At 41.8% G+C, this 22,480-nt stretch overlaps 2 protein-coding genes across 5 annotated transcripts; both read right to left on the reverse strand.

The window, feature by feature from the left end:
• Positions 1-3,563: 3,563 nt before the first annotated feature.
• On the reverse strand, positions 3,564-16,228 carry eftud2 (elongation factor Tu GTP binding domain containing 2). The gene is made up of 28 exons (XM_020632664.3): positions 16,084-16,228; positions 15,643-15,758; positions 15,346-15,508; positions 15,105-15,183; positions 14,321-14,396; positions 14,059-14,124; positions 13,928-13,963; positions 13,481-13,571; positions 13,305-13,387; positions 13,014-13,180; positions 12,702-12,826; positions 12,538-12,601; positions 12,339-12,429; positions 12,088-12,223; positions 11,704-11,831; positions 11,166-11,359; positions 10,963-11,074; positions 10,726-10,866; positions 10,454-10,555; positions 10,003-10,085; positions 9,660-9,746; positions 8,435-8,561; positions 7,650-7,737; positions 7,399-7,517; positions 6,974-7,068; positions 6,655-6,808; positions 4,208-4,315; positions 3,564-4,115 (listed from the first exon to the last, which is right to left on the reverse strand). The coding sequence occupies exons 2-28, from the start codon at positions 15,745-15,747 to the stop codon at positions 4,020-4,022; spliced, it is 2,916 nt and encodes a 971-aa protein (XP_020488320.2). The 5' UTR covers positions 15,748-15,758; positions 16,084-16,228; the 3' UTR covers positions 3,564-4,019.
• Positions 16,229-18,069: 1,841 nt separating this feature from the next.
• On the reverse strand, positions 18,070-20,938 carry phospho1 (phosphoethanolamine/phosphocholine phosphatase 1). 4 transcript variants are annotated; one of them, XM_029277098.2, is made up of 3 exons: positions 20,500-20,938; positions 20,159-20,233; positions 18,070-19,752 (listed from the first exon to the last, which is right to left on the reverse strand). In XM_029277098.2, the coding sequence occupies exon 3, from the start codon at positions 19,611-19,613 to the stop codon at positions 18,768-18,770; it is 846 nt and encodes a 281-aa protein (XP_029132931.2). In that variant the 5' UTR covers positions 19,614-19,752; positions 20,159-20,233; positions 20,500-20,938; the 3' UTR covers positions 18,070-18,767. The 4 variants fall into 4 exon arrangements, with proteins under 4 accessions (XP_029132931.2, XP_065820523.1, XP_020488218.1 ...); XM_065964451.1 differs by having other exon boundaries at positions 18,070-19,564; positions 20,159-20,221; positions 20,500-20,894; XM_020632562.3 differs by having other exon boundaries at positions 18,070-19,564; positions 20,500-20,881.
• Positions 20,939-22,480: the final 1,542 nt, after the last annotated feature.

Raw genomic sequence — 22,480 nt, forward strand, 5'->3', positions numbered from 1 at the left:
CAGAGAAATACTGCACATAGGATCACTCCAAGGCGCTGCTGTTTGTTTGGAGCATGTGTTTGTGAAATTCTGCTTTAGAGGAAGCCTGCGAAAGGAAACATACCCGGCTGATTGTGCAAATTAAAAAAAAAAGTGAATTACTTTCATTTTGCAGATTGATTGGGGCCGAAGCAATGTTGCTGACCATTTCCTCCACCTCCTCTGCAGCTCCCCTCTCTCTCTCTCTCTATCTCTCTCTCTCTCTCTCTCTCTCTCTCTCAGGCCCCCTGCCCCTGTGCATGTGCAGCCTCCATCAGTCTATGAGCGTATAACTCTGAAACGGACTGACCTCTGTGATTGCAGAGTGATTCAGTATTGTTGCTCCTTGTGGGGCCCTAGGGGTGCAGGAGTCACACAGTCATGTGGTTGTGGTTTATTTTGTGAGTCTGCTTTCAGCACTGACCTTGCCGGACCTCAAATTGTCACTGACCCTGCAGGGCTGTGATGGCGCCCTCCTGTGTTTTAGAACATGTATGTTGCTCTGAGGTAAAGGCTGGATAGAATAATATGTAGTGTGATTATGTACAGTATATGTGAACGTTATTTAGTGACGTTTTTTCAGTCTAATATATGAGAGTCAACTAAATTCATATTGTAAGAAACATGGCTTCTACTCCTACCATCAACGAACAAGAAACCAAGACAGAGGCAGCCGCACGGTTTATGTTAGTTCCTTGTCTTTGAGTTGTTTTTTTGTCCTTTGGGGATTGCTCTGCTTCTCTTTTGAGACGTCATGACATTTATTCAGTGGGATTTGTGGTAGTTTTTCCATCATTAATGGCAATTGCATCACTTTGTACCAATTTTGTGTCTTTAGATTGTGCAGATATTTGTGATCTTGTTGAATATTTTTGGGTCATTTTGTCATGCCAATATATTCATTTTGCATCTCTTTGTACTCGTCTTGTCTCAGGTCTGGTGACATTTTAAGGGGATTTTTTTGGGGGGAGTTTCTCAATTTAAGCAACTTTGCAAAAAGTTGCGTAGCATTTTCCTTTATTTATTTGCTGTGTATCCATGGCGAAACTTGACTGGTCATTCCATACTTCTGGCGTCTTTGTGGCAGTTTCTCTCTCTTCATTTTGGCTGTTTTGTGTATCCAAGTTTCAAATAAGAAATGTTATATCACCAAACTGAGTTTTGGACTCATGGTAATGTTTTGACTCTGGCTCAACCTTCATCATCATCAATCAGTGGTGATTTATCACCGATTTATAAATCTGGCCACGGCTTCAATATAAGCAGTGCTGATTGAACTCTCTGTGCCTGTAGCTTCCAACCTTAGGCCTGATGTTCTGTGAGCGAAGTTCTCCTTGTGATGTTAGCAGGAACAGACAAGTGTGATTGAGTCACAGACACATGACAGAGTGGTGCGTCTGTGCAGAGAGACAGGACGTGAAGAAGAAGAAGAAGAAGAGGAAAGAGCGAAGGAGAAAGGTGACAGGTGAGGTCAGGAGGCGGGGGTGGACAGGAAAAAGAAAAAAAAAAAAGACCTGATTTACAGAAGAAGAGCGCCCCAAGCCGGCCGTTTACTAAGCCTCCTGTCTATATTTAGCACAGGGACCACAGATTGTTATGATCGCTCTGGGGCCTTTTGTTCAGACTGGAAAGAACCGCTGCCATCCGTCTCAGCACCTGGGGCAAGGCACGACCCCGGCTCACGCCAGCGCAAGGGTACAGTGTTGGAAGCTTTGTCGTTTGGGTGCACGTTTGGACGGAGGCAGAGGTGAGGGGACACAAACCCCTGAGAGCACCTGCATTCCGATACCGTAAAAAAGTGTCATCATTACATTCTGCACTTCCTTGACTGTTGCTCAATCTCTTCACTCCTCCTTCCCCCAAGCGTTTATAAAGGGCACAGATCCCCTCCATCACCATCTACCCACATCTGCTGAAAAAAAAAAGAGAAGCTGGCGGTGCTGGAGAGGATTGACATTCACTCCAAATGTCAAAGCAGCCCATGCCATATTTGACTCTTTCTTTCCAATTTTGTTAGCGCCTGCCATCTACCACACCTCCAGGACGGTTTGGGAGAGTGTCAGTAGTGACCTATGAGGAGCCGAGCCGCTGAGACCCCACAGTCCCATCAGACCGTTAGTTATATGTCTTCAAGATGCAACAGTCCTCCCCTGTCGACCGGAAAGTTTGAGGGTCTCATCAGTATACAGTACAGCACAGAGGCTGTGGTTGACTTTTAATCCTGTCGGTTACAATCTTGTTGTGAACCCAAGCTTCATTGTTACACCTCTGTTTACATTCAGAGCAACACAAATGCTCTAAAACTGATCTATCAGCATTAACAGTTCAGTTACATTCTGCTTCTATGAACACTACTGACAAAAAAATACAAATACATTTGAAAGTCAAGTCTAAGTAACATTCCCTTTCTCTTGTCAACATGACTTGTTTCAGTTGTTGATTATCAGAATTACATAGATTTGTATTGTTTTCTTCAATTTGTCAATGGTTAGATGCCATTTTGTTGTATTGCCTGTTTTGTTTCTCATCACCTTTTCTTCATTTGGAGTCATTTGTGGGCTGTCGACTGTTTTTTTAATTTAGTTTTTGGGTCACAATTTTTTTAGCGTTTTGTTCCAGTTTTTTAATTAGTTTGTTGTAATAGCCTCTCTGTGGTCACTAGTGTCTCTTTTGGTTGTTTTGCATGTCTGTGTGGAAGATTATGCATCAGATCCTGACTTGTAGGGACTGTTTTTGATTTTTTTTTTTTGATTTGCTCTGTTTTGCCACAGGATTTGCTGCTTTAGCTGTTACATTGACTTTCCAGAGATGTTAACATTTAAGTGCTACAAGCAAATATTTGATGTGAAGACCTTATTGTCTGTTGTTAATGGCAACTTTTTTTTTTTTTAAATCTCACATATTGTGTTATCTCTGACTCAGGCTGTTTTGACGCCTTCGTATGCAACCATATTGTCTTTTGGTGGTTAATTCTTACAACAATAAATATCCAGAAGATAAGCCTCAAACTAATGAGTCACTTTTTTGGCTTTTTTACTTGACTTTCAGGGTTTTTACTTAAAACACATTTGGATGCAGTCTTTACTGAGAGTTACACTCCAAAATGTTGTCCTGTGTCCTCCTGGAACAAAACACCCCGCAGGGACCCTCTCTCTCTTCGCTCTTATATGTCCTGAAAGATTTCTTGTGTCACTTTAAAGATTGAGAGCAAACTTTAACTTTTCAGCGTAAGTTTTGTTGCTCGAGTGACATCTGTCATCTCTGACAAACTATCATTCCTCCCTCTTCTTTTTATTCCGATGCGACCCCCAACCTTTAGTTTCTCCCCGCCTGCCTCCAACTATCGCGCAGTCTGTCCATCAGTCAGTGCCCACACACGACCCCAGACAGACACAGCGATCAGTCAAACTATCAGCAACGCTCACATTTAACACAAGTCCTTACCAATCTGTATCTAAACTACACAAGCCTTCAACTGCAGGATCAATGTGAGGAAGATGCGTGTCCACGTTCTACTTGAGTTCTGAATCATTTAACATGTTACATGAAATACAAAGAATTCATTTATTCAAGACAAACACCAGAAAAATGACATCCAATGTTAAAAAAAAGCGAAAAAGTTTTCTTATTCTACAAAAAACACAATTATTTGTACATAAAAAGACAAAAAAAAACACAAGAAAGAAAGACGAGTGATGACAAAACCATTGCATTATTTGACAAATAATGCTCCTTTCCAAAAGGTTGCAGTATTTTCATGGTTTCCATCAATCCAATGGATGATACAGGTGACCTTGCCTTGACTGCGGATTCTTTAAAATTGTAATTTGGGAGGGTTTCAATTAGAAGACAGTAAAAGAAACTGTGACGCCTTACTGGATTCAGAATAACATCTGTCATCTGAATGTATGGAATATGGATTCTGCGTTCACACCCCAGATGACAAATTTGGATTTGAGTGGTGAACATGTAGCTGATGGCTTCAGTTGCAGTCTGCAGTCTCACATGGGGTAGTTTAGCACCACATCCTGTTTGGCCAGCTCCAACAACATAGGATCGTCGAAGAACTTGCTGATGCTCACGTCCTCGCTCAGTCCCTGCAAAACAAAACAACACAACACGTCAGCCTTAACGAAAGAGACATTTACCAACATCTGTGCGGACACAAAAAGGTGGATAAAAGGCTCACCTTGCGCCTGCGGGTCTTGATCATGAACTCTCGGGCCAGGTGGGGAGCAGGCTGAGGCTCAAGAGGTCTGATCACAATACTCTTGTCCAGGGGGTCACCGGGGACGATCTGATGGGAAATATTAAAACTAGTTAACCCTAAGAGGTGGAGCCAACCACAGCTGTGGTGACTGTTTGTATCCAGCCAAACACATTTCAAGAACAGCATTCAAAAAAAAAAACGTCACACATTTTGGGCTTCAACAAACTGAGTGGACACTTCTAGTAATGGCTACGACCTTTCACTAAATATGTGATTTGGTTGCAGGTCTGTCCCGTTGCTCCTGAGTCAGGAGTGCGTCCATCAAGATGATGGAAAGAGCCGCGTGCAAAGCTTTCACTCCTTCAGCCTGTGACCATCGTAGCAACAGAGTAATGTTGGCAGGTTCAGTGAGAAGAAGCTGAATGTGTTCGCGGGCTTTTAAAATGATTCACTAGATCCATTATCTTAAGCAGCTCATAGTTTGACCTTCACTGAGTGATCTCATTGTCTTTCATATATGATGCATTCAACGTCAAAGAAAAGAGTGCAGGAAGAGTGGGAGTGGACTTGTTAGGAAATCTGAAATCTGTAGGCAGGAGTGGACTACATAAGACATTCCCAGCCTCAGAGAAGGATTAAACCAGAAGGAAAAGGGGAAAAAAATAATCAATTGAGTGGCTGAGGCCCAATCAACAGATGGATGAGAGCTGCTAACAACAGTAACTCAACGCCTTGCCGTAAGCATGCCAACACTGGCAGTGCATAATCAAACTAATGAGGGAGGACGTTATGGCCTCTTGAGTTTAATGAGGAAAACAAAAAAGTTCAGGGACCCTTTGTTGGGTTTTTATTTCCTTGGGTAGATGAATTGATATGTCCAAGCAGGACTGATTTCTGTCCAAGTCCAGAGAAGGATTAGGGAGAGCTGGAGGGGACTGTTGGCGGACCACAGAGGATGAGGGGGGGTACGTTTCTCTCTTCAGGCGAATGTAGAAACTGCTACATGGAAGTAAATCACACATCTGACGGCAGGAGGTCAAAAGGGACCTATTTCAGCTGACATGGAAAAATGTCATAAACCTCAGGGGAAATCGATTTGTTGTTGTTCTTAATGTTTAACGTCCCAAACAGATTCTGTTACGTGATTTAAACATTAAAAAGGCCATGAAAAGACAAGTTACACATTTTAATATACTCCTCGCCCTTTAAAAATATATAAATGTAAAAAAATGGAGTCATACAAGCTTGACCAATCTTTGAATGGAGCATAAACAATGATTTTCATTATTCAGTTCCCTCCCAGAGGACTGATTTATCACTGTAATGTATCTTTCTGCCAGCGTTGAGACAAGTGTGTGTAAATAAATAATTCATGTCTAATTTCTTGTAGGACACTTGTATTACATCTCAAGGGGGTAACAAATCTGTTAGGAGGATCAAACACATTAAATATTCGCAGTGTTTCTTCTTGCAGACGACTGACTTTGCTGTAAACTATTCATCTGTTCTAAGTGGAGTGAATTTTCCCTGACACAGCTCTGCAGAGTGCCGACACCAACACACGTCAGACATGGCTCAGACGGCCATGTTATACTAAAAACTTAATGACTCAACACTCCCCATCAAGAGCTGCTCATCCGAAGTGGCAGACGTGTGCACGAGGATGGTCACCCTGCTGCACGAGCTGCCACTGTTTTGTGGACGTGAAATCTGATGAATGCAAGTTAACATAGTAACAGTTGATCAGAAATGATCCATTTGTATTTGTCAGTTTTGGCATCATGATTAGTTGCAGTTCAGAGTCCAAGGGTTCGATCTCAAGCTCAGGTCGGATTCAAACCCGGGCCGCACGCTTGGAGGACTATAGCCTCTGTATATGGGGCGCACACACACTAACCACTCAGTACTAGCCGCCCCCAAAAAATCCAGTTAATTTTCTTTAAATATTCTTTAAATTATTTTATAAAATTACATATTTTTTGTTATTCAAATAAGTGTTCAGAATGATAAAGTGTCAAAAGTTAGATAAATACATGTGATGCAGTTTGTACAATCAATGATGAATCGTTATCTCAAAATCAATCAAAACAATTGTGGTGATTATTTTTGCCATCATGGAGCAGCGATGGCTGAGTGTAAATGTGATATTAAAGGGTTAATACTGATGGACACTTTACATAGCAGCTTCTGTCATCTGTTTGTGAATGTGACAGAGTGTAAAAAACGCTTCAAGTGGTCAAAAGAAAATAAATGTGCATTCAGCATTTTACATCAAAGGGTCGATTGGAATCGTGAGATCAGTACATATTGTTTGAATATTGGTGGTGGGTGCAGAAGTTCTCCCTCTGTTACTGATCTTTTGTAAATCAGACTAACTAGGATTGGAAACCCGGCTGTAGTAAGAAGGACAGGAGGCTAGTTTTTACCTGCCAGTGGTGGAACACAGACAAAGCGAAGGCCTGTCCCTGTGTGTGTGTGCGCAGGTCTGTCTCAAAGCCGAAGGAGTCGATAGCCGGGATGAAAGCCTTGATGGTGTACAGAGGAGAGCCTGGAATAGGTGCATCCTGGGTGACGTGACCCCTGATAGATGACAAACACAGGGTCACAGTTAAAAAAAAAGAAAAAAGAAAAAAGAAGGCATTTCTAAATTTAAAAAAAAAGCTGCTGAATTTATGTTAAGGTCATCCAAGTGTTGGGGAATTTTGTGTTCAATTTTGCCTGGGCTGATGTTACAAATATACCAACCTCCTCCGAGCCAGGACTGTGTAGACCGCTGACACACAATCAGCTGGAGCCTGAACCTCCACAAAGTAATACGGCTCCATCAGCCTGGGAGTGGCCTGCGACACAAAGTCGAACATTAGTGTGAGGACAAAAGCCTGGAGATACAGTGTGGCCTGTCCATGTACATCTGACCCCAGGATTTATGACGAGAGCGGTGACAGAGCCAGAGAAGACGAGGACAGAAGCCAAAAAACGAGAGAGAGGACTGTTATCACATCAGGATTAAAAATAACCCACGTCAGCAAAATCCCAAACTGTAATCACGTTAATGGAACATTACAGAAAGTGTGGAAGAAAAGAAAGTCTGGAGGAGCTAATGGCAGATGGGGAGAAGAATAGGATGCAGTTGGGGGGGGGGAGGGTAGGTGGAGGAGGGGGGGTCTCACCATGAGGAAAGCGGAGTACACCACTCTCCTGGCTGTGGGGATGACCTGGCCTCCTCCTCTGTGGAGCGGCTCCTGAGCAATGACCGCATCCAGGATCTTAAACTTAACGTTCCGGATAGCTGAGGGAGGCAGAGCGACTGAGTTATGGTGGTGAAACACTGATCAGGAAGAATTCATTTAACTATGCAGATAAAATCCAGCAAGAAGGTTTCATGATTCAGGAGAAATAAAAATAAAAAAAGAGGACTTACGCTCGTCACACAGAGGTCCCTCCCTTGTGCCCCACTGGAAGCCCTGAACGATGCTGTCTTTGACGGAGCCCAGCAGTGCCTTGTCAACCTACAGCGGGGGGAAAAAAAACAATCTAACATTAGGGTACAAAAACAAGAAGTCCAGGAGAAACCGTTATTCTTTGGTGCTAGTGCACCTACACACAGGCTAAAGCTCAGATCAACCTGTGCTGTTATTAACGGGCTTACACATGACGAAGAGTTTAGATTCACACATTATTTTGGGAGATGATTAAATCTATTAAGTCATGTCAAACATAAATGTTTTATAATTTATGTGCACATGATTTAAATCTGTGTTGACATATCACCACTTGGAGGTTATTAGAGTTCATCTGAATTATTGAGTCAAAAGACATGTGTGGCACCAAGGCCCAAGTGATTATCCGATTTATTTGTCAATCTAAGCTGTTGATAAAGCAAAAAACACAAACATTTGAAAGCATGTGTAAGGTATAGCTCCGTTTTGTGTCGGTAAAACGAATATTTTGTTTGGGCTTGAGCCGTTGAAAACATATTATGAAGAAGCCACTTTCAACAAAAGGATGTTGAAATGAACTTTTCCTGATGTTTTATAGAGAAACTGTTTAAATAATTATTTAAAAATGTCTAAAAAAGAAAAAGTCTAAGAAATTAGGAACAGCAGTTTATCTGTGTTTCAGTAAAACCATAAGAACCAATGTTCAACTTGTACATGTCATCCCTACATGGCTGTTATCAATGTAACAGGCTGGATCCAAACTCACCTCAGAGGGCAGGGTGTCGTCTACCAGGATGTTCGGCCCTGTGGTGTCGGGTCCGAAAGCCCAGATGGACCTGGCAGCCAGCAGATCCCAGTCGTACTTCGTCTGGAAGAACTCTCCCAGTTTCTTCCTGCCATGATGAAACAGAGCAGCCACTGGTTGAAAGGACTTTTCTGCACATTATGTCGGCTGGAACATTAAGGAGATTGGTCGATGGAAGGGGAGGGGGGGCGGTCGCAGGGGTTAATGGAAGAGGAGGAGTGGAGCGAAGGTTTAGCTTAATGGTGTGTGAAGTATGTCACTTCTCTGGCACCGCTGGGTCCAGATGGCCTGACAGATGAGCCGAGTGCGGACAAGAAGCCATTCTGGAGCGAAACACACACTCACGGCATGCTCGACGCGTCACAGGGCCGGGGAAAATTCATGCATGCTTTTAGTGCATGATTCAATTACTGAGAGTGGACTGATCAATATACTCAGGAGGGTTTTTAACGAACACGCACACAATGTACAGAAGGCCATCCTTCACTTCAATCCTGAACATCTATTTCTATATGAAGAGTCGGAGGTAAAGAACATTGCTTCTATATTTTATATACGTCAAGAGAAAAGGTGAAGCAGAAATCCACCACTAGTATCCGTCTGAAGAGGTCAGAGTAGGTCATCCAGTCTGACTCAAACTGAACGTCACGCTCTGCAGCTCTGACAGTTTGAAAAACTTGTAGAGGAGATGATGGTTACAAAAAATTAAAATGAATATATATATATATTAAAAAGACTGATTAAAAGAAGTGTTATCACATTGCAGCACAGAGCTGTTACTTCCATCACAAAATTAAGAAACTTTAGAGAGTGCACACCTTAGGATTGGGAGGACATACCTTCGGATTTTAATGGAATATTACCCACAAATCTAATAACCAATGATTATTTCATCCCTGGGCATTTCTATATCTCCAGACTTCCTACAAACTCAGCATTTAATTAAAGAACCTTCAGTAGTCTTACATGGCTGCTCATCCCTGCACACCTGCAGAATAATGAGAATGAACGATGACTCTGAAACATGGAGAAATTAATAAGGCTGCGCACTTCTCAAAATGAATAATGAGGGAACACCTACACATGCGTCAAACAAGGATGGCCCATTATATTATTTCAGGTCATTAGGCGATCAATTAACAGTTCTATTCGTTCAAGTGAGCCGCTCATATCTTCTGCATCGTACCTGTTCCACGTGATCTGCACGACTTCGTTCTCGATGTCCTCAGCCAGCCCCTTCTCCAGCGGCTCTGCGATCATGGTAATCTTGTTCCTGTCAATCACATCACACAGCTGTCAATCACTTATTCTGGGTTCAGGAGACATTCAGCCAGAGGGAAGACTCGGTTATGTCTTCAAACTGTGCATAAATTTAACTCCCCAACAAGACAAACTCAAATCAAACTTACAGTTCATGCAAGAAATCCAAAAACTTTTAGTAAAAGTAAACTGAGCTGAGAGCTTGACTTTTTTTTAAAGTTTTTTATATACATATAGGGATGAGACCCTTAAAACTGTTTGATACTCACTTTTTGTTTGGTGTTTCAGCAAAGCACTTAAGTGATGATGTTTCCACAACTGTTTCACAGAAAGTCACAACAGGGTCAGCAACCTGTGGAGGAAGTTGAACAAATGATTACAAAAAAAAGACCAAAAAGCTCCCGAGTACTACCTTTAAATGTATCAGTCCCTCTACAAAGCCGAATGATGTATAACACTACCAGCTAAAAATGTAAAAACATGTACGTATAAAAACTGTTACCCACCATAGAATAAACTCATCAATCAATCAATTTATGTTTATATCGAATGGGTTGAGTGGAATTCAACTGAATTCAAATAATCATATGAAACGGCTGTTTTACAGGTTCCAGGTCAATTCAAAACTACAAAATAAATCCCTGAAAAAAATGATTTCATTGCAGGAAAAGAAGTCACAAGATGTTGTGCAATGAAGGAAGCAGCAATGAGGGTAATTACTTTAATGTCGATCTCGGAGTACATCTTGCGCAGGTCGTGCATGACACAGTCCAGGTAGAGTTCTCCTGTCCCCAAGATGACGTGCTCTCCAGACTCCTCCACCTGAAAGATGAACACACAAGCTCATGGGAAAACGTACTTTTATCATTTAAGTAGCTACAGTTGTAGCTTTGCATAATTTATCTTGCTAGTTGCAATATTTATAGTTTTCCAGAGACTAACAGACGTCTTGTCTGGCTGTGCAGCACTACTGTACTCGTGTTGTAACTTACCTTTGTGGTGAGGGACGGGTAGCTCTTGTTCACCTTCCTCAGTCCGTCCAGCATCTTCGGGAGCTCTGACGGGTTGACGGGCTCCACTGCGATCTTTATGACTGAAGCTGTGTTGAACTTCAGAGGTCTGAAAATCTGAGCCTGTCAGGGGAACGTAAAAAAACAAAAACAAATTGTAAACCTTAACTGCTTCTCGTATAACACTTTTAAAGCCCCCTCTGGTGCCTCCTGCCTCACCTCCTCGTTTCCTCGTGGCTCTGTGATCGTTGCTGTTTTGACAATCGGTTGGTCACAACCTTCGATGAGGACCCAGTTGCCTGCAGGCACTCTGTTCACTTCAATTTGGTATCTAAAAAAAAAGTGCATGGAAAAGATTTAAAACATGCAAAGATTAACTTCTGACTCTAGAAACTTTGGAAACCAAAAGGCCTGCCGCATACCTGGCTACATTGATCCATAGTCTGCCCACAGTGCAGACCTGGGAGTCCTCTTCATCTTCAAGGGTGTAGTTTTCTCCTAAAACCTTGACGGGCTGGCCTGCCTGAATGGTCCCGCTCAGCACCCTGCCAAACGCATGGAACTGAACCCCATCCTCTGTGCTGTACATCTTAGTGGTGTGGCACATCAAAGGACCCTGAGGGCAGGAATCATGAAGGGAGCAGGCAGGAGGGATAAGAGAGAGAAAGACAGAAATTAGGGCAGGAAAGTCTTACCACTGGAATGAAACGTTTCTTCCTGAAAGCTAAATAATCAGGCTTAAAGAAGAGGCAGCAAGACTTCTAAATGTCACATGGACATGTGTGTGATTAAAGCCCAGCATCGTCTTAAGTTGGCTTACTTAACCTGTCGCCTAATTCAAGCCAATTAAAACAACCCTGTTAGTCTCATTTGAGAGAACAGCTGAAACAGATATATTGACAAATCTGCGAATCAGAGGCCAACAACCAGCAGACTCCAATCTGCCTCCATGACACTCACATCAGGGTCACACTCTGCCATGGCCTCTCCAAGGTCCGAGTCCAGGCCTCCTGTGTACGTGTGCTCTATCTTGGCCCTAGCTCCCTCTTGAGGTGACGGTATGTGTTGTACACACATGTCCACAAAGCCTGCAGGGAAGAGATCAATGCTTAACTTTAAATATTTACCAAAGTGTTAGTAATGTCTTCTCTTTATTCAATTAGTTTTATCAGCAGTTAGAATCAAGAAAGTAGCAAAGACAATAAAGTGCATCTTGGAGACTCTGTATTGTTATCATTAGATTTTTTAATACCTTATCAAATCAAAGTGCTTTAAAGTATCAGTGACATAGTTAACAGTTGTAAAAATAAAATAAAAAGGATGTAGAAAAAAAAACGGTCATACCAGTGAACTCGCCAAAGAAGCGGTTACAGACGAGCCTCAGTAAGGGTCTGATGTTCAGCTTCAGCTCCTCTTTGCTCAGGTGGATCCCCAGCTCGTCCAGAACTCTTGGGAGAGACGTGTCACAATCCCCGACCACCTACAAACCAAAAACCAATTTTAAAAAAAGAGATAACTGCTTCTGTCTGGCAAGGCTACTGAGTTGTCTTGTTGCACATTGAAAAAAAGCGAACTGTATTGTAGCCATGTCCAACCTGGGAGAGGATCTTGTAGAGAGGCTCCAGGACAAACTCCACAAAGCTGCGCTGAGAATTACTGGTGGGAGCTTTCTTTGTGAACTTGCGGCTGAGTAGAAGAAAAGAAAAAAGGACAAATAAACAACAAAGTCATGGGAGAGGAGGATGGCTTAGCATGAATTATTAGCATCTTGTTCAAATCCTAATTATGACTCACGTTTTGGGGTTGAAATAAATGTCTCCCCAAAGCCTCTTAGCAAACTCGTTATAGTTGATGTCACCTTCACAGACAAAGAAGAGTTAGTCACGTATTGAACTTGCTCCTCTGAGAATGAGACGACAACAGGATGAGCCAGTCCACGCTGCGAAGAGTCAGCTTACCGTAGGTGTCCGAGTAGATCTTTGCAAAGGAACCCAAGGTGAAACAGATGCTGTACTGAGAGCTGGCGAAGCAGACGTTTCCAAGCAGAGGAGAGACCACGAAGTTCTCGTCTGTGGAGTATGTGCTTCAGAGAGGAAGAAGAAAAAAAATGTCAACAGGCATCGTAGGCAAAAGTAAGCGTGGCTGCTAAAAGGAAAATGTTCCTCCCACTTTAAAACGGAGACTGCTCTCCATGAAACCTCACATTTTTCCACTCAAATATGAAACATGGCATTTACGTGTAGATGCAAGGTATGGACTTCCAGTGTTACCTGAGCAAACCATTGACCTCATCCACAATGTGACGTAGTTTATAATAAGCGTCTGTGGGAGGCAGCTTGAGCTCCACAATGAGCCGGTCCACCTTGTTGATGCAGATGGTGATGGCCATACGCTCCTGAACTGCATGTTTGATCAGACGCTCAGTGTTCAGCATCACCTGGGCAGGGGGGGAAGGAAAAAAAAAAAATCAAGGTCATACAGAAGGATGAGGAACAACGACGTGTGCGCAGTTAAGAGTGCAGGACGAGGAGATGTGGAACAGGAAAAAAACAACAACTCACGCCTTCTGCTGCGTCAATGAAGAGGACGACGCCGTCTGAGATCCGCATGCTCGATGTGACCTCGTCTGAGAAGTTCACGTGGCCTTAGAGAGGGGAGCAAGGTTTGACATGACTTAGTGCTATGCTACAAAAGCACACACAACCAGAAGACAAAGAATCAGGCCAACACACAATACCTGGTGTATCCATGATGTTGAATAGGTAAGACTTTCCTCTGGAGTCTGGCAGGACCATTGTGACCGGCGTACTCTTGATGCCAACTCCTCTCTAGGAAAGCAGAAGATAGACATCATCTTTCCAGCACAAGAAACTTAAGTCTTCATCGTTTTTTAAGTTCAGGCCTTGCTTGAAAAAGAGGTCATTTGATCTCAAGCAATTCTGCCTGGTAAAATAAAGGTTAAATAATAATAATTTAAAAAAAGAAAAAAAGTTTCATTTGTTAAAGGCCATGTGATCTCTGCTCTGTTAAAAATGTATTCACTGCCTTAATGTCTAAATAAAGCTGTATTCTATTAAGGATCTTATATTTCTATGTTTACTGTTCCTTCACATTCTCATATGTGGAAATCTTTCGGTTAAAAAAGTGTGTAAGCATTATGGCAACGATCCAACAAACCACTCACCTCCTGTTCTGTGAAGAGGATGTCTGTGTACCGGAGCTGAAAAAAAGTCAAAGAAATGTTTTTAAATTTGTGATGTCATATTCAGAGATTTGGTGTAATAACTTGGATGTTTTTGTACAGTCAACACTTACATCCACATCATCTCTCTTCCTGATCTCTGGATGTGTCTGCTCGATCAGGCAGTCCACAAAACAGGTCTGTAAAGAAAAAAAAGAAAGAAAAAAGCAATAGATGCCCATGAGTCACTGTTGAGTCTAAAGTGCAGCCATGTTGGCAAATACATTCCTCTCCTATTAAATTCTTCAACTTAGGAACATATGGCTTTTTTTTTTTTTGCTTTTCTGGTGAAATGTCACAGAAGCAGCTGGAAGAAGCCAGAAGGTAGACTCTAACCTTGCCATGGTGAAGGTGACCACACAGGGTGACGTTACGGATCAGCTCAGAGCCGTCCATCAGATCGGCAAGGAATCTGTGAGGATAGAATAACACACGTTGAGTGACAGACAGCAAACAGATGTGACTGTCTTGTAAGTACTGAGAATAAGGTCAGCATAAAAAATAAAAAAAATGTTACATGTGAGAACATATTGTTCACTATTTTTTTTACAATGATCAACAAAACAAGACAACAGGTGTGCATAACAGCTATACAGTTATGGTTTCTATGTCTATTTGCTTCTCAGTACATTTTGAATCGTACATGTTATGTGTTTTTTTATAATCTTGTTGTTGCTCTTGATTCCAAACAATTCAAGACGAAAGAATATATATATATATATATATATATATATATATATATATTTTTACCAAAAGGTCTTCAACAGCCACATTTTAGTTGCTCTTTGCTTCTTTTTTTGAGCCATCACACCGGCAACTCTAAAGTTACAACTAAATGAGACAAATAAAAATGGGGCTGGAGAATTGCTAACTCAGAATTAACCTGAAATCTGGGAATGCATGGCCAATGTATGCAGATCTGCATCTGTTAAGTCAAATTTTCTCATGCCGAGTGTGAAATGATTCTCGTTTTTTGTTTTGTTTTTTTAATTGCTCATTAGAAAGTTTTCTGGTGCATGATGATGAAAATAGAATAAAAACCAGCCAGGATTGACACTTGTAGCTTCAGACATTTTCGGCAATGAAACGGCAAAACATAAAACATACGCAGATGACTTACTCCATATCGTAAACAGTGGCCGGTAACTCCTGCTCCATCAAAGTGAACTGCCTGTTCTTCACAGGCTTGATGATGGGCTCTGGAGAGGAAAGAGAAACAAGTGTTTATGTGTTCACCTTAACAGCACATGAGCTACATGTAATAAATCACTATTATGATATAAAAACAATAATGCACTTTAATGGAAAATCTGCATATATATATATATATATATATAGGGTATACAGTTCTTGCATATTACCTGTAAGAGGTTGTGTGTCTTCCTCTTGGACGATAGTTTCCACTTCAGGACCGTAAACCTCTTCTGCTGTAGGATAGTACTTCTTGTCCTCGTGCAGGACCACCTCCATGCCCGGGACATCTTCATCAGCATCAGCAGGTTCATCATCATCGTCATCATCACCCTGCACAAGAGAGAGAGAGAGAGAGAGAGAGAGAGAGAGAGTTATTACTGAGACATGTGTGCACATATGACATCAGAATAAAACTTGGTACACATTCATGATAATCATTTTTGCTGAGTGGTTGTGAGGAATACCTCATCGACATCTCTGTCCTCTGCATCCAGGTCATCATCATCGTCTTCAGAGTCCAGCTCTGGACCGATGTAATTTCCGAACTCGTCATACAGATCCGCCTCCATTTGTTAGAGAACTGGAAGTGGAGTCATGTGTGAATGGACTGTTTTAAAAGGGTTTCATTTCAATACAAAGCATTAATAATAACCTTTGTTTACTGACATAACAAAAGCATGCACCCCCCCCCCCCCCCCATGTTACACGTGCTACAGGCAAAAAGACACTACAATCTTACTTAAGGCGAAACTATCTGATTCTGAAGTATCATGAACTAAATATTAGCATGTTAGCATGTTAGCATGCAGAAAGAGAAATGAATGATTTGGAAGGCGACGTTTCAGTTACGTCGTTGTTTAAGCGTCGATCACTTCATGACTCGCAGGTTTGCAAACTCCACCTACCTGTATTCCGTTAAGCTGCAGAGAGTGGATATTTCTTCTTGTTTTTTTTGTTGAAACAATATAAAGTAAGGTTTGTATTTAGACGACAAAAAGTGCCGCCATGCGCACAAAACACTACTTCCCGGATTCTCTTCTTCTGGTTGCCTTGTGGACGGTAATCATTCTGCATTCTGCTCACTATTGCCCCCTAGAGGCTACATCTAAAATCGCGATTTAAATGTAATATCCATGGAATTAAATTACTTCCACTATGGAGAAACACTTGTACATAGCCACACAGACACAAAGCAATAGTTTTATTTATACTTTTTTTTGTTCTTACCTGAGTAATGTTATCATATCTGCCTTGACCTTCGTGCAGTAAATACTTGCCTTGATTGTAATGAATCCCAGGCCCTCCATCTGTCACCATAGTTGTCACACAGTGCAACGAAGATTATGACTGTTTTAAAGTTTTATTATGAACATACTCGATGGGAGGTTGTATCCATTTCATCTCCAAAAATAAAACCTGAGTCTTGTCCTGATACCTTGTAGTATAAACGATAGACATGAAGCCAATGTAGCCTATCAACTACACTAAGCTTCAATCTATGGGCGAAAGTGTACAATACTTTCCTACTAAAGATAATCTACATTTTTTTAAACTAATAAATTAATACAAAGCTAATAAAAAAAAATAAACGTAGCTGTAGTTATGCACCACGACCACTAGATGGCATTAAACAGTCACACTTGATGCAATATACTCAAGTTTAAACCTATTGTTTTAACTCTGCTATATGAAAATAAAATGTCTACTCTACTGTATAAAACTTTTGGATGAAACAGCCATTTCTAACATACTTTTGCTAATAATACTGGCGGTTACTTCCCTGGCACAAAATCCTCAAGATTTGAATTTAGCTTATATTACATTGGTATATTACTACACCAATATTCATAACAGTAGGTGTATTTTTTAAAAGCAAAATCGTAGAACCACCCATTACTTAAGGTAGACTCTTTGTCAGGATTACAAACCGATCAGAGTCTCATGCTTCTTCTGCTCCTTTGTTTCAGAAGCTCCAGATTCTTAACATTTATAACATCTATATTTCTCAAATATGCGTGTTAAAATTTATAAAACATCAAGTGAAGGGAATATCCCTGAGCACTTCAATAATTACTGCATTCTTAATCCCCAGCTCCATTCAAGCTCAACCAGTCAAGCTTTAGATCTTCCTTCTCCGAAATGTTTGACAGAAGTCAATTTTTCCGATTGAGAGGCAGCAAATGATGGAATATGTATTCCCATCTGTCAAAAACCTGCTGCTCAGTAAAATGTTACAAAAATAACATTTAACTGCTATTCTCATTATCCATGTATTTATGGTTGATCAGAATTACTTGTAAATTTGTATAAGCAGTATTTTTGTTTTGGTGTCAATACAGGTGTGTGCACACACTGCTGTTGTTTGTCTAAATATCTGTGTACATAGCCTATTATATTTTCTGCATCTTAATTATCTTTTGTTATCTATTAAGCTCTTTGAGTTTTCTGCCCCTTCCTGCACTAAATATTGTCTATTTAGTTATTTGGTAAATGTTTTTTCCCCTTACTGTGCAAATAAATAAATAGACTACTAAAAAGAATATAGCCGAAAAAGACATCAACATCAGCAAGGGAAAACCTTTAGACTTTAAGTGCATGATATGGTAGATTAATTTTTTTTTATTTTTAATAATCTTTCTTCATTTGATTTAACAGGACAAGCTGTTTACCTTTAATATGGGCCAACATAATTTACTTGTGTTATCAGTGTGCTAGACGTTGTGATTTATGTTCAATAATAGATTAAGTACATTACAATTCATTTATTTATCTTCAATTATAGAATAGAGCCCTTTGAAGGTACTGATGCATGAATGTTATGACAGTGATGTTAATGATTTAATCATGTGGACACAGGCGAGATTTGATAATAAAGTCAGACACACGCCGGGTTTCAGTTGATGGCTTTATTCCTGCTGGTGATCATTAGTTCTTCAGTAGGCCTAGCCCACACAGTGACGACACAACAGACTGATTGACATGTTCCAACAAACAAAAACACTCTTACAACAAAGTCATAACAGACCTATTCTGAGAATCCCACCCCCCCAAATAAAATATTGCAGATATGTTGAAATGCCCATTGTCATCATATGGCAGCATATCTGATTTTTATTTACTGAGACTATAAAGTCTTATTTCATATTCTTAAAGTGCAGTTTGTAGTAAAACACACTTAAACTTGAAATTAAAAAGTTACCAGACATTAAGTTAGTTCAACTGTCCATATAGTCTTTTTTTCCTTTCTATTTTTAATATATGCTATTGAAGTACTTACACTGATCTCATAGTGACCCAGTTTGGAAGCAACACAAGTCCCATTGAAGGATATTAGTGATACACGTGATACAATACACTCAACCATAAAGATATATCCTTACACCCAATAATCAATTTATAACAAACAGTGGGTTAAGGCTAATTGTTTGAGGTTGCTGAGAATCATTAACCTGCTGATGGTAAAGTTGGCCTGACCTCTGGACCAAAACATGAGGAGCTGAAGGCACGTGCAGGTTTATTGCCTTGAATACTTTAATCTGAGGATCTGACTAATAGTGTCATCTCCCCCTCTGTCTCTACCTGTGACCCTCTACTCTACAACGTGCTTCCTCAGCCGCTGCACCACGTCTTCTGCGTTCGCCCACGGCACTGTGACCGCCTTGAACTCCCCGGGCATGGCCTCGTGAGTCTCTGTGATCAGCCTGTGCATGGGGAACTCCCTCCGCGGGAACGCCACGTCCCGGGGCCCAAGAGAGAGCGCGGGGCAGAAGTCGTTGGCTCCGTCCCCCACGTAGAAGACCCTCTGGTACGGACGGCCTCTCTCCTGCGCCCTGCGGGCCACGTAGTCCCTGACCACCACCTGCTTGCACATGTTGTCTGGGCACCGAGGACAGTCGTGGGAGTGGAAGGGCCGCATCACGAGTCGGCCGTCCTTGTTGAATGTGGCCGGGTTGGAGAAGATCCGGTGGAAGAGCTGGCGAGCCCCTGCGCGTCGGAGCCACGACTCGATGAAGAAGGTGTTTGCGTCGGACAACAGCACCACCTCAAAGTCCGTCTGGGGCCGGGTGCGGAGGTACTGAAGGAGGGTGAGCATGCCAGGTGTTGCCGGCATCTTCTCCATGACGTTGCGCATGTCGCTCTCCGTGACGCCCTGCTCCGCCAGGTAGGCCAGTACGCGCTGCATGTATTCGTTGTAGCGGCCGGGCTGGTAGGTGTCCTTCAGCCAACCTGGCAGGTGCTGACCCGGTGCGGCCTGCACCACCATGTCGTCGCTGGTTTCATCCACAATCGTCTCATCGAAGTCGAAGAAGATGAGGAAGCGCTTGTCGTTGGAGATGTGGGAGGCCATGATCTCTGCGCGTCTGGACCTGGGGGGCTCCCTGTCGCCTGAGGGGTGGGGTGGGACATAACAGCAGTTGAAGATCGAATCCCACATGATTGACTATGCCACACCTCTTATAGCCTACTGTAGCAAAGTGGGATCAAATCTCCACTAGTGCTCTCACACTACACATCCCACGTGAGGCGGGCCAAGAGGGTGGAGGTTACTGAGGATGGATATCTGGAAAACACCACTGCATAAATAGGCAAAGGAATGGGGGGGTTGGGTGGAGGTAAAAACAGAATCAAATATATATATATAAAAAGGAAACCGACAAAACAATCTGAATATTGCCTATAACTTTAAAAAGGGCTGAGAGCAAAGCAGTCATCCAGCAGCTCTGTCTATCAGATGAGGGCACAGCAAGACTCTCTGAACTGATTTTCTGCAAAAGGTAGGCAGTAAACAGAAGGTAGAGTCGGTGGTTATACCTGCTGCAGCAGAATAGAAAATTAGGAGGGAAATGGGATTATTTGCATAGGCTGTAGAATCGGCTTCATGCAGATTCTGCAAGGCAGCAAGCATGTTTTTCCAAATGTTCAAGAGCAAAAAAGGTCAGCCCTTTGTCGTAGAGTGCACATTCGTTTCTGTCTGCATACCTGAGTGTGTGCTGATTTCAGCAGTGGATGAAAACACACCGCGAGGCTCCTTCAAGCAAGCGTCTGGTTTTATGTCTATAGGAGGAGAAACAATGGATGCAGAGTTAAAAAAAAAAAAAAAAAAAAAAAAAATTTCACTGAAACAAGTCTAAAAACACAAAGGTTAAAATCACTTTTTATAAAACTTAACTAAAACGCAATTAATTCTACAATTGAAGACAGGAGGTCCATCTGATCTGAATAAAATCTTATTCAAAACAAACCTCAACATTAAACTTCCACTATTTCAAAATCGATTCCTTACAAAAAAAAGAAAAAAAAGGAAAAAAAAAGAATATTACTGTTTCACCGCCGCTGGTTCCGATCCGGTCCGGTCTCACAGGGAGCAGAGGCAGAGATCCGCCGGTCGGCCGGTGGGACGAGCACTTTTATGTGACAGTCGAAACCACGTGACCGCGCCTACAAGTCCCCCCACAGCCCACTGAGCGCGTGCGCGATACTTCTTCCAAGGAAGGACGAGGAGAAGGAGCGAGGTGGGAGGGAAAGGGGAAGTAACAAAAACAAGACAAAAAAGGACAGCAAACGTTCTGTTTCCTGGATATGCTCAGGACCGTCAGTGTTAACACAGTGAATGTGTCAATATTTGTTTCTAACCTATTTTTACATGTTAATGATTTTCAGTCTCAGGGCAGGTTATAAGCAGTCTATGGTTCTAAGTAATATTTACAGTCTATGGTTATAACTCAAACACAAAGTAGCCTACACTCACAGACATTCTAAATGAGCATTTCAAAATGGGACACACAGGGGGGGGAAAACAAATATGAACAGTCAAGAAAAGATCATTAAGTTTTAGGTTTTTCTTTTTTTTGGAGCCTGGTGCAGGGAAACCACGAAGTATGTTACTAAGTTTCATCCAGTCACAGGAACATATTTGACTAATCCCAAGCATTAGTCGAGATTAGCCAAATGTGCTTCATAGTTTGATACAAAAGAATTCCTGCCCCAAATAGAGATCAAGAGTGTGCAAGTGTATTTCAAGAACAGCCTATTAGTAGCCCTAACTAATGGTTAAATGTTTCTCCTTCAACAGACTGGTAAAAATTTGGGTCAGCGTCAAAGCGAGTGAAAAAGATTCTGCTTTGACCACAGAGCTCATCTGCAACGGAAACGCACAGCAGAATCACAATTAAGACTCTGCTAAGAATAAATTGTAATACATCAGATCTGATGTGATGTAATGGAGTCCTTCTATTTAATATAATATTAAATACACAGTGAAAGATGAGCTGCGAGAGCGATGGCAGCTGCTTGTTTCTCCACAAGACGTTCTAAGTTCAATCCTCACAAACAAACACAGCAATTAATGAACCAAGCAGCAACATCCAGAGCAGTGATGCGCCCCTAAAAAAAAAAAAAAAAAACCCCAGCGTGAAGCTCTCCTCTCCTTATCTCCCTGCTGACAGATGCAGCCTCCTCCCTCCTCTACACCACCAGGCGTAATGACTAACAGCTGGGGCGAGGGACTATTTTCAAACTCAAATGGGAATGGAGATGTGTTATTATCTCCTGTGCTCCTGAAGTGAGCCTCGCTACCTGACCACCCACTCACCATCAGTGAGTCACTCACACTTTTCTTGCTTGGATACCTTGCAGGGCTATGTGACTCATTGCTGTGCCACTTAAAAACACCTCTGGTGGTGTAGAGGGCACGGCACAACATTTCAGGAGTTTTTCTAGTTAAAATCTTTGCGACCTTAGAGGAAGAAAAATCTGCTAATGGACGAATGTGCACATAGTTCTAGTTTACACATAGACAGGATGCTTTGGGGGAAAATTCGTCACACTACCCTGGCTTTGCTTTTCCATTTTTATACACGTTAAATAAACCTGTCTCCATTCTGCTTCATCTAAAATTGAAGGTGTCGACAAGAAAAGACCCAAGCTGTATGTTACCTTACATTAGAATCTTTGTCAGAGGTCGCTGACAGAAAGGGCTCTGACCAACAAACTGTTCCTCAGCCTAATGCTACATCTTCTAATCTGAACAGTCTATTTTTGTCCAAAAAGATTTGCTATTGTTTTGTTTTTTGGTTGCACATCAAAAGAGAGGGAAGTAGTCACAAAAAGGGGATCTAAAAGTTCACTCGTCATATGAAAGCCCTGATGGCTCAGCAGCTTACGTTTGTGCTTTTCATGTGCAGCCGGCAGACGTTGTGTGGTTACAGGTGAACCCACTGAACCCAAAACAGAAGAATAACAGCACTCCGTTTACACTCAGTATGAAAGTGACTAAACCCAGTGACCCGCTTTTAGAAACAA

This window comes from Labrus bergylta, chromosome 16 (genome assembly GCF_963930695.1).
Source record: "Labrus bergylta chromosome 16, fLabBer1.1, whole genome shotgun sequence".
Lineage (NCBI taxonomy): Eukaryota > Metazoa > Chordata > Actinopteri > Labriformes > Labridae > Labrus > Labrus bergylta.

Bases quoted from the DNA above. Each gene is read 5' to 3' on its own strand.
- eftud2 (XM_020632664.3), bottom strand. From the start codon at position 15,747: ATGGAGGCGGATCTGTATGACGAGTTCGGAAATTACATCGGTCCAGAG. The intron at 10,556-10,725 runs GTAAGTTACAAC...TTCATCTTTCAG, and splicing joins ACCCGTCCCTCACCACAAAG to GTGGAGGAGTCTGGAGAGCA. The intron at 9,747-10,002 runs GTGAGTATCAAA...TGTGATTGACAG, and splicing joins GCTGAAACACCAAACAAAAA to GAACAAGATTACCATGATCG.
- phospho1 (XM_029277098.2), bottom strand. From the start codon at position 19,613: ATGTGGGATTCGATCTTCAACTGCTGTTATGTCCCACCCCACCCCTCA.